Below are 14,335 nucleotides of genomic sequence, written 5' to 3' on the forward strand. Positions count from 1 at the left end.
CTCCAGTATCTACATTTTTAAATATATATATAAAATTTACATGACACAACCAAAATAAATCTGCCTGCTCCTGTCCATAAATGGTGGCCGCACGCACCAACCGCATCTCCAAGGCATCCCGTGCTTGCGTCCCAGCAGCCCTCAATGAGGACCACCACCGACATTACATGTCAACCGTTAGCACCCCCCGCCTTTCCAACGTGGCGTCTCCATCCTAAAACCGCGCACGTCGGCCATATCGGGGGGGAATTTCCGTGTCACCACCCCACCGCCTTTCCGACGCGGCGTCACAACCAGATGCACGCGTCGGCCATATCGGGGAACTTCAACCCAGTCTCTCTCCAAGACTCACATCGCAGCATATAGCTGTACCGACCGAGCTGAGACCCAGTCTCTCTCCAAGCCTCGCATCGCAGCATATTGCTGTACCGACCGAGCTGAGACAACCCAGTCTCTCTCCAAGACTCGCATCGCAGCATATAGCTGTACCGGCCGAGCTGAGACGACCCAGTCTCTCTCCAAGACTCGCATCGCAGCATATAGCTGTATTGACCGAGCTGAGACGACCCAGTCTCTCTCCAAGACTCGCATCGCAGCATATAGCTGTACCGACCGAGCTGAGACGACCCATCGTTCACTCCCTGCACAACATGCACCCTAACAACTGAGGGATACAGTCCCAACGTAACGGGACAGCTACACCTGAACACTACGAATCTCCAGCCCACTGTTTCAACGCGCCTCGGAGTGTTTCAATCTCCGGGCCGTCAGGGCGAGCCTACTGCTCCAGACGCACCACAGAGGGTCTCAACCTCCGGGCCATCAAGTCAAGCCGTCAGCCATTCCATGACGGGACCACACTCTCCGAGCCATGTGAGCGCACAGCCCACTCGGCTAGACATGCCACGGAGTATTTCAATCTCCGGGCTGTCAGGTCAAGCCGTCAGCCATAGCATGACGGGACCACACTCTCCGAGCCATGTGAGCACACAGCCCACTAGGCTAGACATGCCACGGAGTGTCTCTATCTCCGGGCTGTCAGGTCAAGCCGTCAGCCATAGCATGATGGGACCACAACTCTCGTGTTAGACACGCAACACCCGCTGGGCCATCCTGGTCAGGATCTGCACCCCAAGATATTTGAGAGCCAGCATGACAATTCCAAATCCTTGGCAGCATGTCACCATCTCAAGATAAATGCCCCATACAGTCTATACATCGTTAACAATGACAGCACAAGCTATATATTAACAATCACGAACAAAGCTCAATACAACCCATACATTGTTAACAATCACAAGCAAAGTTTCGCACACACATTGACAACACTCACGAGCGAAGCTCCACACAGTTTACCCAACAACAATCACGACTCCCCGACGACAACGAAGAAAATGTCCACAAAAATCATTCATCCGGAACGCGTAAATGGACAAAGTGTCAGGGGCCTGGTCTACCGACCTCCAACCTTTGGTCAAAGCAGCAAAGGCGACGACCAGCGTGTCGATCGATGTGCCGGCCCCGGCGTCGGTTACAGTAAGAATGGCGCCCTCGCTGTCCGGTCGCAGCGCTGATGATGCGGTATGGTAAGTTGAAGCCAGCTGTCATCCGGCGGTGAAGGTCGCAGCGCTGATGACGCAGCGTTGTTTGGTTGGACCACGCTGGGCCTGGAAGTGACATTACTCCCAGCGGTCATTGCTCCCTCAGCAGAAGTGACGACACACCCGGAAGTATCCCCCACATTTGTGGCTGGAATGCCGGTCGCGGGAACGGCGGTGGCGGGCTCGGGCGAGCGCCGCGCCTCTTCTCTCCCTCCCGCCATCGCCTGTGAGCGCCGCATCCCGCCCAGGAGGGAGGCGGTGGCGCAGTGCAGCTCTGCGAGGCGAAGCAGCGCCTCCTCCATCCCTGCTCTCGACGCTGGAGAGGGGACGGTCGGCGGAGCAGACAGCTGTTCAGCCGGCAGTGCAGCGTCGCTGTTGGCCGGCGGTGCAGCGTCGCTGTCGGCCGGCGGTGCAGCGTCGCTGTCGGCCGGCGGTGCAGCATCACTGTCGGCCAGCGGCATCGTTGTCGGCCGGCGTTGGCCGCCCCATCGCTGCTTGCTCCTCGACATCGCCGTCAAGACTGAAGCTTACTTCTTGTCTCCATAGCCACTTCTGACTCCAAATGTAATTGGTTCCGGAGACACTTGGAGAGGTAACTTCTTTATTACAATCCAACAGCACTCCAACAGTCCAACAGTCCTGATACTCTGTAACAGCTCCCAGGTACACAGCCTAGGTACACAGCCTAGATACACTACTCTGGCTACGCTCTGGAACTCGCCCTCACAAGGACGTAGAGCCGGGAGTTCCAGAGTCCCACCACTCGCTCTCACAGCATCCCAGGGTCCTCAGATGGCTGGTCTTGGGTCTTGGGTCTTGAGCTACGACTGGCCCTGATCGTCCAGGGAGCTCCCCTTTTATGCCTAGTCCCCAACGAGGGGTGGGGCCGTGTGCACCCCCAGATATCCCACAGAGCACACACAGCTCCCCCCTTTGGCGGCGCCAAGGGGCTTAAGCACCTGGGAACCCAACGCCTGGCGCCAAGAGGCTTAAGCGTCTGACCCGCCTGGGAACCCAGCGCCTGGCGCCAAGGGGCCCAAGCGCCTGGCCCGCCCAGGGTCCCAGAGCCCCCAGCAGCCCCTCCCTTCTTATGTCACTACACTTCCATAAGGAATCCCACCCACTGTGGAGGAGCTGCAAACTGTTGTGAAGGAGACCTTTGGAGTTTCTGATAAGTTTAGTCTTCAGTATTTGAATTTGAAGATTACTTTTCTCTTGATACAAGTGACCACATTAAACACAAAGACACCATAAAGGTTGTTTACGCTGCCCCGATTCTTCTTAACTTGGCTAATGAATGTTTCGGCAGTTCCTTTGGTCAACAGTCAACTAACTGAGTCAGCATCTTATGTAGAGTCAACTTCATCAAATGCAGAGTCATGTACTGGAACGTCTTCTTCACAGACACCATTATCCGGTCCAGGCGAAGTACCACAGAACGATGTCAGCCATGGCCAAAGCAGTTCCCCATTCCACTGTTTTCGTACGAAACTGAGATGTACCTTGAAAGAGCCTCTGAATATTACAAGAAGAATGGAACACTTCTGACTAACTCAAAGGTCAAAGCAGACATACTTGAGAAGCTATCTGAAACCGTATATGCATATAAAGCCTATCCATCAAGTGCACAGATAAGTGATGTTGCTCAGGCACTTGTCGAGAAATATCATTTTCTCAAGGAACCCGGCTCTTTCTCAGGTTACTATGGCTGGCAACAAAGCATCAAGTACAAGATGGCAAATTATCGCACCAAACTCCGAAGCTACGGTGTTCCTGAGGTGATATGCAATTCACTGAAGCGCAAGAGCCCTGCAGATCAGAAGTCTGCAAATAGTGTAAAAAAGCCGAGGAAGGCAGAAGTAAATTACCTCCCCCCTTACCCGGCAGGAGAGGATGAAGAGAGTCAAGAACAAGAGAGGATTCAGTTGCTTACTGAAGTAAAGGGACAACAACCAAGTGATAAAAGAAAAAAATGTCCAAAACATTTGCACACAGAAGAAACGAAATCGTCAATTGAACGCCCAGCATAGATGACATCAAAGCCAGATGGCCAGCTCTATTTTAAGCATCTCATGTGAGTTACGAGTGCATGCTAATTAAACATATTCCTAGTCAATATTTAAGGCTTTATAGCTGATTTTCTTTGTTTTCAGATCCAGGATGAGTTTCAGAGAATCACAACGGTACACCTTGAATCAAAATTCATGTCCAAGCTGGATGAATACACATCCCAGGCTTCTGAGCATCTTCCACTCCAAGGGCGGAACCATGGCGTTGAAGTTGCAGGCCATCCTGCTCAAGGTATCTTCACTGAGTATTATGTTTGCTAATATTTTATTTTTAGGGATTTTGTGATCAAACTGCTCTAATATTATTAGCTTATTAAACAAATCTACATGATGTAATGTTAGCCTGTGATTCCCTCTACAAAAAGAGTATGAAATAATTGCATACCTTTTTTGTGCTGTCTCAGGGACTGGTCTAATGAAACACTTCCTGTCATTACTGAGGTTTTCCAGGGAACCAGCTGTGACTCCAGGAAGTCATTGGTCCCAGCCAAGAAATAATGCATAGCACATCAACTCCCATAACACGTTCCTTCGGAGTGGGTAGGTAGGAACTTGGTTGGACAGCGCATTCGTGCACGACAGACAGACAAATAATCCCTGGTGGGCAGTGTGGAACCTGTTGTTCCTACCTGTATAAGTGTAGTGTATCGTGTCATGTATAGTGTAGTGTGTTGGTTAAACGTTGAGTTTTATAAGGGCGCCAGGGGGTGACCAGCCCCTCCCCACCCAGCCCCACCCCTCCTACCCCCCACCCAGCCCCTCCCCACCCTCCCCTCTCCACCCAGCCCCACCCCTCCCACCCCCACCCTCCCCTCCCCATATGCACGACAGACAGACAAAACATTCCTGCGGGCGGAGCTGGTAGTAACGTTGGGTTGCTCGGTCAATGGCCAGGGTCAACGGCGGCGTGGTGTATTCTGCAAATATGCCCGACTGAGGGCGAGCACAAGCCGGCGTGAGTAGGTTAAACATTGATACAGGTAGGAATAACAGGTTCCACACTGCCCACCAGGGATTATTTGTCTGTCGTGCATCGGAATGCAGCCCACCCATGCACCCCCCCACCGACCGCCGAGCAGGACCACGATTGGTTGAGGATGTCGGGGAGGGTGGGGGGAAGGTAAACATGCCCAATCATCCAACTCCCCCCCCCCCCAAACGCCGAGCGGGGCCGACATTGGTAGAGGTGGGGTGTAAACACGCTCACTCATGCAATCCCCTCCCCACCGAACACCGAGCAACGCCGCGATTGGTTGACGATGTCGGGGAGGGTGGGGGGGTAAACATGCCCACTCATCCAACTGCCCCCCCCCCCCCTGAACGCCGCGCTGAGTGTGTGAGTCTGAGAGTGTGAGTGTGAGTCTAAGAGTGTGAGTGAGTCTGAGATTGTGAGTGTGTGTGTGAGTCTGAGTGTGAGAGTGAGTGTATGTGCGTGTGAGTCTGAGAGTGTGTGTGTGAGTCTGAAAGGGGAGGGGAGAGGGAGGTACCCGTCGGAGGCCGTCGGACTGCGAGGGGGGCGGCGTACATAACGAGAGAGTGAGCGAGAGAATGAGCGAGAGAGAGAGCGAGAGAATGAGCGAGAGAGAGAGCGAGTGAGATAGAGAGAGCGAGAGAGCGAGCGAGAGAGTGAGCGAGCGAGCGAGGGCTACATAAAGCCCCGTTTAAAAAAAAATTACGACATGATGAACGAAACAAAGTGCCGACTACACCGAGCATCTTCTTGTTTCCTCTGATCGTAAAAAAAGAGGGAGAGGAGAGGGAGGAGAGAGGGAGGGGAGCGGAGGGGAAGGGTCATTTTATTTCCCAATGAATAGTGGGTGGGGTTTAGTGGGTGGGGCTAGTGGATAGTGGGTGGGGGTTAGTGGGTGGGGGATAGTGGATAGTGGGTGGGGGTTAGTGGGTGGGGCTCGTGGATAGTGGGTGGGGGTTAGTAGGTGGGGCGAGAGGATAGTGAGTGGGGGTTAGTGGGTGGGGATTAGTGGGTGGGGGGTGTGGCTGTATCCTCCCACGCGGAAGAACAGCAGGCGGCTACTGACATTCGTGCGACGTCGCAAACAGCAGCAAGCGACAGTGACAGCTGCTGTAGTGGCTGGTGCGTGGTCGCCATCTCTCTCCTCTGCGTGCTGTGTAAGTAGCGAACACCCAGGGGAGGGTGGACTCACTACTGGTGCCAGGCTAGGTGCAGGAGGTCACGGGACAGACCCTGCAAGTGTCTATGGGGACGACTGCTGTGCCAGGCTAGGTGCAGGAGGTCACGGGACAGACCCTGCAAGTGTCTATGGGGACGACTGCTGTGCCAGGCTAGGTGCAGGAGGTCACGGGACAGACTCTGCAGGTGTCTATGGGGATGACTGCTGTGCCAGGCTAGGTGCATGAGGTCACGGGACAGACTCTGCAAGTGTCTATGGGGACGACTGCTGTGCCAGGCTAGGTGCAGGAGGTCACGGGACAGACCCTGCAGGTATCTATGGGGATGACTGCTGTGCTAGGCTATGTGCAGGAGGTCATGGGACAGACCCTGCAGTTGTCTATGGGGATGACTCCTGTGCCAGGCTAGGTGCACGAGGTCACGGGACAGACCCTGCAGGTGTCTATAGGGATGACTGATGTGCCAGGCTAGATGCAGGAGGTCACGGGACAGACCCTGCAGTTGTCTATGGGGTTGACTGCTGTGCCACGCTAGGTGCATGAGGTCACGGGACAGACCCAGCAGGTGTCTATGGGGATGACTGCTGTGCCAGGCTAGGTGCAGGAGGTCACGGGACAGACCCTGCAGTTGTCTATGGGGATGACTGCTGTTCCAGGCTAGGTGCATGAGGTCACGGGACAGACTCTGCAGGTGTCTATGGGGATGACTGCTGTGCCAGTCTAGGTGCAGGAGGTCACGGGACAGACCCAGAAGGTGTCTATGGGGACGACTGCTGTGCCAGGCTAGGTTCAGGAGGTCACGGGACAGACCCAGCAGGTGTCTATGGGGATGACTGCTGTGCCAGGCTAGGTGCATGAGGTCACGGGACAGACCCAGCAGGTGTCTATGGGGATGACTGCTGTGCCAGGCTAGGTGCATGAAAATACGGGACAGACCCAGCAGGTGGCTATGGGGATGACTACTGTGCCAGGCTAGGTGCATGAGGTCACGGGACAGACCCAGCAGGTGTCTATGGGGATGTCTGCTGTGCCAGGCTAGGTGCATGAGGTCACGGGACAGACCCAGCAGGTGTCTATGGGGATGACTGCTGTGCCCGGCTAGGTGCATGAGGTCATGGGACAGACCCAGAAGGTGGCTATGGGGATGACTGCTGTGCCAGGCTAGGTGCATGAGGTCACGGGACAGACCCAGCAGGTGTCTATGGGGATGTCTGCTGTGCCAGGCTAGGTGCATGAGGTCACGGGACAGACCCTGCAGGTGTCTATGGGGATGACTGCTGTGCCAGGCTAGGTGCATGAGGTCATGGGACAGACCCTGCAGGTGTCTATGGGGATGACTGATTGGAACGAATAATAATAAGTTATGCATTATTCATTTACCTGATACGATTTGAGAGTCGTCGTTCTATCCACTGAACCTTTGTAATGCTGCGTTTATGATTTTCCCTCGAGTTGGCGGATGACACCAGCAGTTCAGATAACACCCTTGAACCTTAGAGTGTAACACGTGCCCTGGAACACATCCAACATTGGGTAGACCTGCACCTAGCCTGGTACAGCGCGTTGCTACAACTGCGTCAACTCCGTGCTGTTTACTCATGGACATCGGCCACGTCTCAGTTGCGCAATAATGTTGCCTGCAACTCGTCTCTGCCCGTGAGTTGCGCAATGATGTTGCCTGCAACTCGGATCTCTTTTCCCCACGAGTTGCGCAGTGATGTTGCCTGCAACTCGGTCTCTTCCACTTGGACGTCTCTGCAACCAGTTGCTCACAGCGATGGTGTAGACTGCGCCTCCAAGCCGTCGATCCGGTTCTGAGTTTCTGAGCCCTGCAGCAGAGTGCGGGGACCCAACTCCATCTGTTCACTCCCTCTCTGCCCCGTGGGCGGTGTTAGTCTGTGGGCGCGGTGTTGGTCTGTGGGCGCGGTGTTGGTCTGTGGGCGCGGTGTTAGGCTGTGGGCGCGGTGTTGGTCTGCGGGCGCGGTGTTAGTCTGCGAGCGCGGTGTTGGTCTGCGAGCGCGATGTTGGTCTGCGAGCGCGGTGTTGGTCTGCGGGCGCGGTGTTGGTCTGCGGGTGCGGTGTTGGTCTGCGGGTGCGGTGTTGGTCTGCGGGTGCGGTGTTGGTTTGTGGGTGCGGTGTTAGTCTGCGAGTGCGGTGTTAGTCTGCGAGTGCGGTGTTGGTCTGCGAGTGCGATGTTGGTCTGCGAGTGCGGTGTTGGTCTGCGGGTGCGGTGTTGGTCTGCGGGTGCGGTGTTGGTCTGCGGGTGCGGTGTTGGTCTGCGGGTGCGGTGTTAGTCTGCGAGTGCGGTGTTAGTCTGCGAGTGCGATGTTAGTCTGCGAGTGCGGTGTTGGTCTGCGGGTGCGGTGTTGGTCTGTGGGTGCGGTGTTAGTCTGTGGGTGCGGTGTTAGTCTACGGGAAGTGTTAGTCTATGGATGCAGCGATAGTCTATGGGTGCAGTGTCATTGGGCAGTGTTAGTCTATCGGCTGTGTTAGTCTATGGGTGTGGTTATAGTCTATGGGTGCGGTGTTGGTCTATGGGTACTGTTCGTTTATGGGTGCGGCCTTTATTCTGTGGGTGCAGTATCATTGGGGAGTGTTTGTGCGGCTAATTTATACTCGATTGCTTGTTGTAAACGGGTGTGTCTATTTGGTGTGCATTTGTTTTTTTAGCATCACCATAATCATCGTCATCATCACCGTGAGCACCATCATCATCACCAAAATAATCACCACCATCACCACCATCAACACCACCATCAGCGGCCTCACTCTTTCATAGGCTGCTAATACATATTTAGGATAACAAAAGAGACAACCCCAGTTCCAAAATATGAGAATAGGGTTTTCCCCTTTTTTCTGGCAACTAAACAGGTGTAAAGATGTTAAAACACCAAACTTAAACCTTTTACAAGAAATCATGTCTGCATTAACTACAATACTTGTGGTCAGAATGCAAAAAATCACTCTGATAATATTTGCATTTTCTTTGAAACTGATTGGTCCACACCAGAGACAGCTTTCTTTTAGAGTCTATGGCTAGTAATAGTCTCCGTGTGCGGTGATAGTCTATGGGGGCGGTGCTAGTCTATGGGCAGTGTTCGTATCTTTATTTCACAAAGCTGTCTCTGGTGTGGACCAATCAGTTTCAAAGACAGTTGCATATATTATCAGCGTTTTTTTTTATTCTGACCACAAGCATTGTGGTTAATGCCGACGTGATTCCTTGTAAAAGGTTTCAGTTTGATGTTTTCACATCTTAACACACCTACTCTTAGGTTTTTTCGGTAAAGTCACGTAGGGGGAAAATAAATAATAAAATAACCAATAAAAATACTAGCAATAGTAATAATAGAAATAAAATAATAAATTAAAAACTAAGAGTCTTAATCCTTGCAGTCACGAAAGCTTCAAATCTAGACTTAACACACCCGTTTTGTTGCCCGAAAAAAGGGGAAAAACATCTTCTCAGACCACCACACAGTTTGAGCAGCATTTTTTTAACATTTTTTTACCGAAACTTGTTATCAGGCGAATGCCCACAGCACAAACTTTGCATACCACTAACACCTCAACCAAAGACAAAGGTCCCCCGTGTAGCCTGGAACAGACTGCTGGGGCAAGTGCTGTTTGTTAGTAGTAGCGAGCAGCCCCAGTAGCGCCTATGAAGGCCACTGGCACGCACAGAGGGGGTGGGTGGCCAGCACCACGCCCGCCCGGCTGCCTTCGTCTCTACATCTGTTATATGGTAGTGTATAGTAGTGTAATGTATAGTGTAGTGTATAGTGTAGTGTATAGTAGTGAAGTGTATAGTAGTGTATAGTGTAGTGTATCGTAGTGTAGTGTAAAGTGTAGTGTATAGTGTGGTGTATAGTAGCGTAGTATAATGTGGTGTATTTTATGTTTACTGCTACACCACTGCACCAGCGACCCATTTGAGGTCAGGTGGCTCAGGGTCGGTTCAAATATTCGTCACTGGCGTTGGTGGTGGCCGTGAGCGAGAATCGAACTCGGTTTGCCGGGTTCGTAGTGCAGCGATGACCTGGCCGCCACCACCACCACCACCGCTGGCACCTGCACCATCGTCACCACCACCTCCACCACTAACACCACCCCCACCACAACCACACACACCACCAGCAGCACTCCTTCCAGCACCACCCCCACCACCACCTCCCCCACCATCACCAGGGCGAGGTGGAATTTTGCTCGTGCCGCGTGAGTCATTTGGCTCGAACTCCGTGTCGCCTTATAACTGGTACTTATTTCTTCAGTGTGCCAGTGAGTTGCCTCATTGCTGTCCCCCCTCCTCTCACACACAGGAACCGCCATCTGCAATCATGAATTGTGGACTCATCTTCATTCATGAGTATCAAGAGAAAGGTGAGTGTGTGTGGGTGTACGCAGGATGAGTGTGTGTGTGTACTCAGGATGAGTGTGTGTGTGTACGCAGGATGAGTGTGTGTGTGTACGCAGGATGAGTGTGTGTGTGTACTCAGGATGAGTGTGTGTGTGTGTACTCAGGATGAGTGTGTGTACTCAGGATGAGTGTGTGTGTGTACGCAGGATGAGTGTGTGTGTGTACTCAGTGTGAGTGTGTGTGTGTACACAGGATGAGTGTGTGTGTGTACTCAGGATGAGTGTGTGTGTGTACTCAGGATGAGTGTGTGTGGTGTATACGTGTATGTGTGTGTGTACTCTATTGAGGAGGCTCATGAAGGACGCTGCTACTGGTCAGTTGGAGGCAGTCGCCCTCCAACAGCAGCGGAGGGCATAGGAGTGACGCTCACAACAATGAGTGGAGCGCGAGTTGGCACAGTAGTGGACATTGCTGGTGCATCTGCCAGTCATCTCAGTGGGTCAACCCATGGCACCTTCTGGGTCTGTACCGTGATCTCCTGCCATCAGCGACCCTTGGACACTTAACGTGGCCTGAAAGTGCACCTAGACTGGCACAGGTGCCGTTGTGACGTCACCGTCACTTAGTGGCGAATTGCAGGTGTTCTGTGTACGTGTGTGGCGCTATCTGAACCGGTCCTGGGCCTCCCCTAGGTTGACTCAGCCTCAAATAAGTGCCTGGTGCCACAAGGGAGACAAAGGCGGCCGAACGTTGTGCTGGCCACCCAATGCTTCATGTACCGTGCTGGCCTATATTAGTGATGCTCGCTATCAGCTCTTGCCCCAATAGTCTGCTGATGCTATACAGGGTAGCTTTCTCTTTGTTGTGTGTATGTCGGTATTTTTTTACTTAAAACTTACGTGACTACAGGAATTAATATTCTATGGTTCTTTCGGTAAAGTCATGTAGATAGAAAAATACAAATAAAATAAAGTGAATAAAAAAAATAAACAAAAACCACGACGTTTCAATCACAACACAAGTGATCGTCTCCAGGAGGAAAGACGATCTCTTGTGTTGTGACCGAAACGTTGTGGTTTTTTTTCATTTTTATTTAATTTGTATTATTTGTATTCACTTTATTTTCATTATTATTTTTCTTCTATTTACGTGACTTTACCTAAAGAACCAAAGAATATACCATTGGAACCTCATTTGCTAATCAAAAATATGATAATTGTTTTTTTTACCCTTCTATCTGGCAACAAAACTGACACCTTTTTAACAATGAGTCATGTTTACATAGACCACAATATCTGCAGTCATAATGCAAACAAAAAACATAACTCTGATAATGTATGCACTGTCCTTTAAGTTGATTGGTCCACACCCGAGATGACGCCTTTTGGCATCATCTGGTCCAACCCATGTGAGACTAGGCTCTAAGGAAAGCTGTCTCGGGTGTGGACCAATCAATTTCAAGGACAGTGCACATAATCAGAGTTATGTTTTTTGTTTGCATTATGACTGCAGGTATTGTGGTCTATGTAAACATGACTCCTTGTTAAAAAGGTGTCAGTTTTGTTGCCAGATAGAAGGGTAAAAAACCAATTATCAACCAAAGAATATGTCTGTCTGTCTGGAGAGGTGGGTGGGGCTAGAGGCTGAGGGGGCATGGCTGTGACATAATGGGTGGGGCTAGTGACTAAGCGGGTGTCATTTTGAAAACGAAAAAACGTTGTTCATGATAATACGAGATTCGCCTCACCTCACCTGACCTCACCTCACTTCACCTGACCCCAGCTCACCCGACCTCACCAACTCACCTGACCTCTCCTCACACGACCTCACTTCATCTCACCTGACCACTCCTCACCTCACCCGACCTCACCTCACCAACTCGCCTGACCTCACGTGACCTCACCTGACCTATCCTCACCAGCTGTGCCGCTGAAGGCCGTGTCGGTGGAGGTGAGCGTGCAGGGCTTTGTGGCCTCCGTGCGCGCCACGCTCAGCTACCTCAACGCCGAGGCCTTCCCCGTGGAGGCCTCCTTCCTCTTCCCGCTGGACGACGACTCGGCGGTGCACGCGTTCAGCGCCAGCCTCAACGGGCGCCACATCGATGCCGTCATCAAGGAGAAGGAGAAGGTGGGTGGGTAGTGGGTTTGTGAGTGGGTGGGTTTGTTAGTGGGTGAGTGAGTGGGTGGATGATTGGGTGAGTGAGTGGGTGGGTGAGTGGGTGAGTGGGTGGATTAGTGGGTGGGTGAGTGAGTGGGTGAGTGAGGGGTGAGGGGTGGGTGAGTGAGTGGGCGAGTGGTTGAGTGGCTAGGTGGGTGAGTGAGTGGGTGGGTGGGTGGGTGGTGGTAGAGTGGTGCATTTGAGTGGGTGAGTGAGTGGGTGGAGAAGGAGATGGTATGGATACCGGGGCGGCCCATCCCACTGCAGTGGCCAGGGGTAGCTGTGTCATTTGTGGGTGGAGATTGCGGCTGAGTGGGCGAGGCTATGTCAAAGTGGGCGGGGCTCTAGCCGGAGTGGACATGACTGGGCAGTGGACGTGCAACGGTTGGCGTGCTTTGCTACGAACCCTGGCAGGTCCGAGTTCATTTCCCACTCACGGCCACCAACACAAGTGATAGTGATTATCTGAACGGGTCCTGGGCCTCTCCTAGGTAGACTCAGTCTTAAATGAGTAGCCGGTGCGGTGGTGTAAATATCACCACTGGGGAGACAAAGGCGGCCAGGCGTGGAGTTGGCCACAAACCTAACCCATCGTGTGCCGTGCCGGCCTTCATATGTGCTCGCTAACAGCACTTGCCCGAACAGTCTGTTCAGGCTATATGGGGGATGTTTGTCTTTGATGTGAGGGTATGTGGGTAAATGGGTGAGTGGGTGAGAGAGTGGGTGAGTTTGTGAGTGGGTGGGTAGGTGTGTGTGCTAGTCAATGAGTTAGTGAGTGGGTAGGTGAGCATGCTAGTGAATGCTTTAGTGAGTGGTTGAGTGAGTTAGTGGGTGGCTGAGTGAGTGAGTGGGTGGATGTGTGAGTGGATGATTGAATGGCACCGTGTCTCCCACGGAGTGCTTCATGTCCCCAGGCCAAGGAGGAGTACGACGATGCGATGAGCTCCGGCCACACGGCCTTCCTGCTCTCCGAGGACCGGGGCGACGTGTTCCAGTGCATGCTGGGCAACCTAGGGGCGGGCGAGGGGGCGGAGCTGCGGGTGGAGTTTGTGAGCGAGTTGGCGGTGGAACCGGACGGAGCGGTGAGATTCTGCCTGCCCACGGTGCTCAACCCTCGCTACACGCCGCCAGGTGAGGTGACGAGATGACTACAACACAGCGGTCGTAACGCAGCGATATCGCGGTGAGAACAATGTGGCCAATTTGAACTCGCTGGCTCAGTATCCGACACGGAGGACCCGGAGAAAAATCTATGCTACAACGGGGAGAGAGACACCGCAAACTCCAAATATACAGCAGGCGTCAGGACTGGTATCGAACCCACAAACTCCTGTACCAGGCGAGGGACTTAACATTTCCTAGTCACCGTAATGATGGTGAGAGAGAGAGAGACCGCAAACTCCAAATATACAGCAGCAGGCATCAGGGTCGGGATCGAACCCACGACCTCCTGTATACTAGCCGAGGGAGTTAATATCTCCTAGCCAATGTGGCGCTCCCACCAAGAAGGCCCCAACCGTCATCGTCCACCACCAACCACCATCACGTAACACGTTGCTTAAAACTGCAGCGAATCTGCGGCTCTCACATCGGCCTCTTCAAGCCTCACTGCCTCAGTCTCCGACACGGCCATTGTGAACCTTCCATTGACGAACACACGCCTCTTTCCCTCCCTCTGCTCTCTCCCTCTGCTCCCTTCCCTCCCATCCCCTCCCTCCCACCACCAGACTCATCACCAGCAGACTCCGCGCTGCCCTTTGTGCCATTTGTGAGCTGCTCCCAGCCGCTGCCCTACTCAATGGCCTTCCGTCTTCGCGCCGAGGCTCCAGGAGGCATAGCTGCCGTCACCTCGGCCTGCGACCTTGGGCCGGTCTCCTTCTCGGGCCCTGGCAACTCCGTGGCTGAGGCAAGGGTGGCTACGTGCCGGTTCGGAGATGTTAACTTTCTCGCTTGGTACGCAAGAGGTTGTGGGTTCCGATCCCGACCCTGACAAAATGTTAACT

General features: G+C 53.0%; 1 protein-coding gene across 12 annotated transcripts in view; it reads left to right on the forward strand.

The window, feature by feature from the left end:
* The first annotated feature begins 5,668 nt into the window (after positions 1-5,668).
* Positions 5,669-14,335, forward strand: part of LOC133359754 (von Willebrand factor A domain-containing protein 5A-like) — a 35,521-nt gene continuing 26,854 nt past the window's right edge. For 11 of the 12 annotated variants that reach the window (XM_061578275.1, XM_061578280.1, XM_061578278.1 and 8 more), the window contains exons 1-5: positions 5,669-5,797; positions 10,138-10,198; positions 12,097-12,302; positions 13,247-13,463; positions 14,060-14,244. In XM_061578275.1, the coding sequence (XP_061434259.1) occupies positions 10,156-10,198; positions 12,097-12,302; positions 13,247-13,463; positions 14,060-14,244 (651 nt within the window). In that variant the 5' untranslated portion in view covers positions 5,669-5,797; positions 10,138-10,155. The remainder of the gene's footprint in view (positions 5,798-10,137; positions 10,199-12,096; positions 12,303-13,246; positions 13,464-14,059; positions 14,245-14,335) is intronic. The other variant, XM_061578276.1, reaches the window with a different exon arrangement.

The sequence above is a fragment of the Lethenteron reissneri genome, chromosome 66, assembly GCF_015708825.2.
Source record: "Lethenteron reissneri isolate LAM-NWPU_2019-01 chromosome 66, ASM1570882v1, whole genome shotgun sequence".
Classification (NCBI taxonomy): domain Eukaryota; kingdom Metazoa; phylum Chordata; class Hyperoartia; order Petromyzontiformes; family Petromyzontidae; genus Lethenteron; species Lethenteron reissneri.